This window comes from Chlamydomonas reinhardtii, chromosome 12 (genome assembly GCF_000002595.2).
Source record: "Chlamydomonas reinhardtii strain CC-503 cw92 mt+ chromosome 12, whole genome shotgun sequence".
NCBI lineage: Eukaryota > Viridiplantae > Chlorophyta > Chlorophyceae > Chlamydomonadales > Chlamydomonadaceae > Chlamydomonas > Chlamydomonas reinhardtii.
The window spans coordinates 7,021,146-7,024,377 of NC_057015.1; the positions used below are offsets into that span (position 1 = coordinate 7,021,146).

The 3,232-nt window shown below is 70.4% G+C and overlaps 1 protein-coding gene across 2 annotated transcripts in view; it reads left to right on the top strand.

Annotated features, from left to right (window-relative positions):
- The window catches only part of CHLRE_12g559700v5 (uncharacterized protein), a 2,708-nt gene extending 2,156 nt beyond the window's left edge, over window positions 1–552 (top strand). For both annotated transcript variants that reach the window (XM_043069156.1, XM_043069157.1), the window contains one exon: window positions 67–552. In XM_043069156.1, coding sequence (XP_042918846.1) covers window positions 67–282 — 216 coding nt within the window. In that variant the 3' untranslated portion in view covers window positions 283–552. The remainder of the gene's footprint in view (window positions 1–66) is intronic.
- Window positions 553–3,232: the final 2,680 nt, after the last annotated feature.

A 3,232-nucleotide genomic window follows, 5' to 3' on the forward strand; every position in this document is an offset into this window, starting at 1 on the left:
TAGAGGATCCCCTCAGCTTGCCGCTACCCATTCACTAAGCCCAACCTTCCCCTTTTGCTGCAACAGGCGCTGTACATGGCGCTGGCTGGGCTGAAGGCGGAGATCAGCTCCGATATGACAGATTTCAAAAAGGAGCTCCGCGCGGATCTGAGGCAGGCGGAGGACCGTTGGTACACGGTTTCCCGCGACACTGCCACTCTCAAGGCGGTCAGCGATGCCCGCACGCCGCCACCGCCGCCGTCGCCGAAGCAGGAGAAGCAACCAGACCAGCAACAGCAGTAGCTGCGGTCGATGTTGACCGCACTGCACGGCAAGCCGCTGTCGACGCGACTGGTTGCCTCATGGCCTGGCGGTGGAGGCAGCGGTGGTTGAGGCGACAGCGCAGCTGCAGCCTCTGTTGTGTCTGTGCCGGTCAGCCGATTGCTGGCGCCTAGGCTAGTGGCGGCCGGGCTGGTGGCGGCCGGGCTGGTGGCGGCAAGGCGGGCGATGTAGGGGAACTGCCGCCTTCATGGCGCTCTGATCCGCGCTAGCGCGGATCAGAGCGCCTTGAAGGCGGCATCGCGTACCCCCCGTTCGGCTACGCGCAGCCCCCGCAGCATCAGCCCTTCCCGCAGTACACCAGCGCGCCCCAGCGAAGCCCTGCCATCGCGTACCCCCCGTTCGGCTACGCGCAGCCCCCGCAGCATCAGCCCTTCCCGCAGTACACCAGCGCGCCCCACCATGGCCAACAATAGCGCCCAGCGCGCCGCCCGCCGCGCCGTCTATACGGGCGCCCGCGACTGCGCCACTCGGATTCATGCAGCGCGCTCCCTGATCCGTCGGCCGCCTCCGCGTGCTTCACACCCGGCGGACCTCCAGCACGCCGAGAACAACCCGACCACGCTGTATGAACGTGTACTGGCCACACAGCGGAACCTGCGCCGTCGCATGGTGCCCCGCCTCGGCGCCGCCGGCCTGCTCACGATGGTGCTGGCCTTCTGCTCCATTTTCCACCTCAGCCCCGGCCCCGCCAGCACCACCGGCACCCCCACGGCGCCGCCGCACACGCCGCCCGCGGCGCCGGCCACCGCCGCCGCCCCCTTCAACACCTGCCCCACGCCCGCCCCCTTCGTCAACCCCGTTGCCCGACCTTCCCCCCTCTGCCCATCACCCGCGCTGCGCAACGCCGCCTCCCAAGTGGCGACTGCGGCGGCCGCCGCCCAGCCCGCCATCATGCCCCCCGCCCCATCCGCCCCCGCCTCCGACCACCCCGCCGTCGCCGCAGCTCCCACGCCCGCGCCTACAGCCAGCCCCAGCCCCAGCACCCCCAGCTCCACCGCCTGCACTCCCAGCCCCCACGCCGCGCTCCCCGCCACCTCCCCCGCGCCCCGCCCCCTCGTGCTCGACTATCCACCCCTTCCACTGCCTCGGCCTGACGCCACCGGCATCATCTATGGCATCACTTTCGCCGCTGACCCGCGCAGCCGCGTCTACATCGGCAGCACCGTCGGCAATCTTACCGCTCGCCTACGCGGGCATGTTGCCGCTGCGCGCGGCGCCCACACCGCTGCTACGCCGCACCTACGGCCCATCCTGCGCAACATCATCCAGTACGGCACCGACACCATGTACGCCACCCCGCTCAGCGTCGCCCCCAAACGCATCCCCCGCAGCAAGGACGACCCCAACTGGATTGCATGGTCGCGCCGCCTTGAAGGCCTGTGGACCCGTGCCGTTGATGCTTTCGCTGCAAGAGGCCTCAATGTCGCGCGCATCGCCCGCGCCCTGGCCAACCCCACCGGACTCGACTTCCTTTTCGCCACTGGCCCTCCCCCACTCCCGCCCGCCCTCCTCCCCGACGACGGCCAACCCCGACGGCTTTTTGCCTCTCGCAACTGGGCCCGCCGCATCTCCGTTGTCCACCACCACATGCGCGCCGGCCGCATCGCCCTGCCCGACCGCCTCCACAGCCTGGCCACCTACAGCATCAACTCATTGCAGCGCATGCTTCTCGCTTTGCGCAGCCTGGCCCCATCCTCCCTTCACCGCACAGCAACCCCAGCCGACATCGCAGCCATTCGCCAGGTCCTCACTGCCGCCCACGCCGCCGCGCAGCGCCGCCAGCTTGACGCCCGCCCCAAGCAGCCCCTGGTCCTCCGCCTCCCAGCCCCGCTTCAGGCTCACCTCCTCGCCGCCGACGCCAGAGCCCTCCTCGCCTCGCCAGGCATTGCCCGCTTCATGCCGGACCGCATGCCCGCCGTCTCCACCGTCACCTTCCTCGCACCTCCGTCCCTGCGCCACCTCCTATGCAACGCCGCAAAAGCCAGCCGCGACCCCGGCGCCACCACCTCCTGCACCTGCCATCTCTTCCCCGCCCTTCCCCGCGACCCTGCCCACGGCCACATCTTCACCCACCGCCTACAGCCCGCCTTGACGCCGGCCGCCGCTGCCCTCTGGTCCATGGGAGCCAACACGCGCCCACCGCCTGACCCCAGCGCGCCTCTCCCCACGTCCCTGGCCGACGACCTGCGGAAGTCACTCTTCGGATACTGCCGACGCGCCGCCCGCGCCGCACGCATCACCACCGACTCCGCCACATCTTGGGTCAACGCCGCCGCCGCTGCCCTGCGCGCCACTGTCGACCCTTCCGCCGCCGCCTCCGTCGATGCCGACATGCTCCTCCGCCCCGCCCCCACACCGCCGCCTCCACCGGCGTTTCCGCTGTCCGCCGCAGATGTCGCCGCCGCCACCGCCACCTTCCGCAGCGTCCGCCGCAACCTCATCATCACGGTCATGGACAAGTGCCCGGACAACTTTGTCGCCGTGTGCCCCCACCTATATCATGCCAAGCTCGCCGCCGACTTGCAAGCATCCCCCTTCTACGCCGTCGCCACCCCTGCTGACTACTCCGCCAGCCTTACCGCCGTCGGGCTTATGCTGCAGCCGCTGGGGCTCCCCTTCCACGCCGCCCGGCCGCCACCTGTCAACTACGGCACCGGCAAGTGCCACAAGACCCCCTTCGGTTTTCGCTACATCACCGCCTCTCCCGCCATCCCCACCACCGATGCCGCCGTCGTCCTCACCGGCTTCCTCCGTACGCTGGACGCCACCCTGCCGAAACTGTACGCAGCCCTCTTTCCGCGCCTGCCCCTGCGGCCGTGGCACGTCAACGGCCCCTTCGTCTCCGCTAGCCTGCTGCGCCACGCGTCCCTCGCCCCCAGGCCGATCAACCCTCTCCCCGGCGCCGGCACCA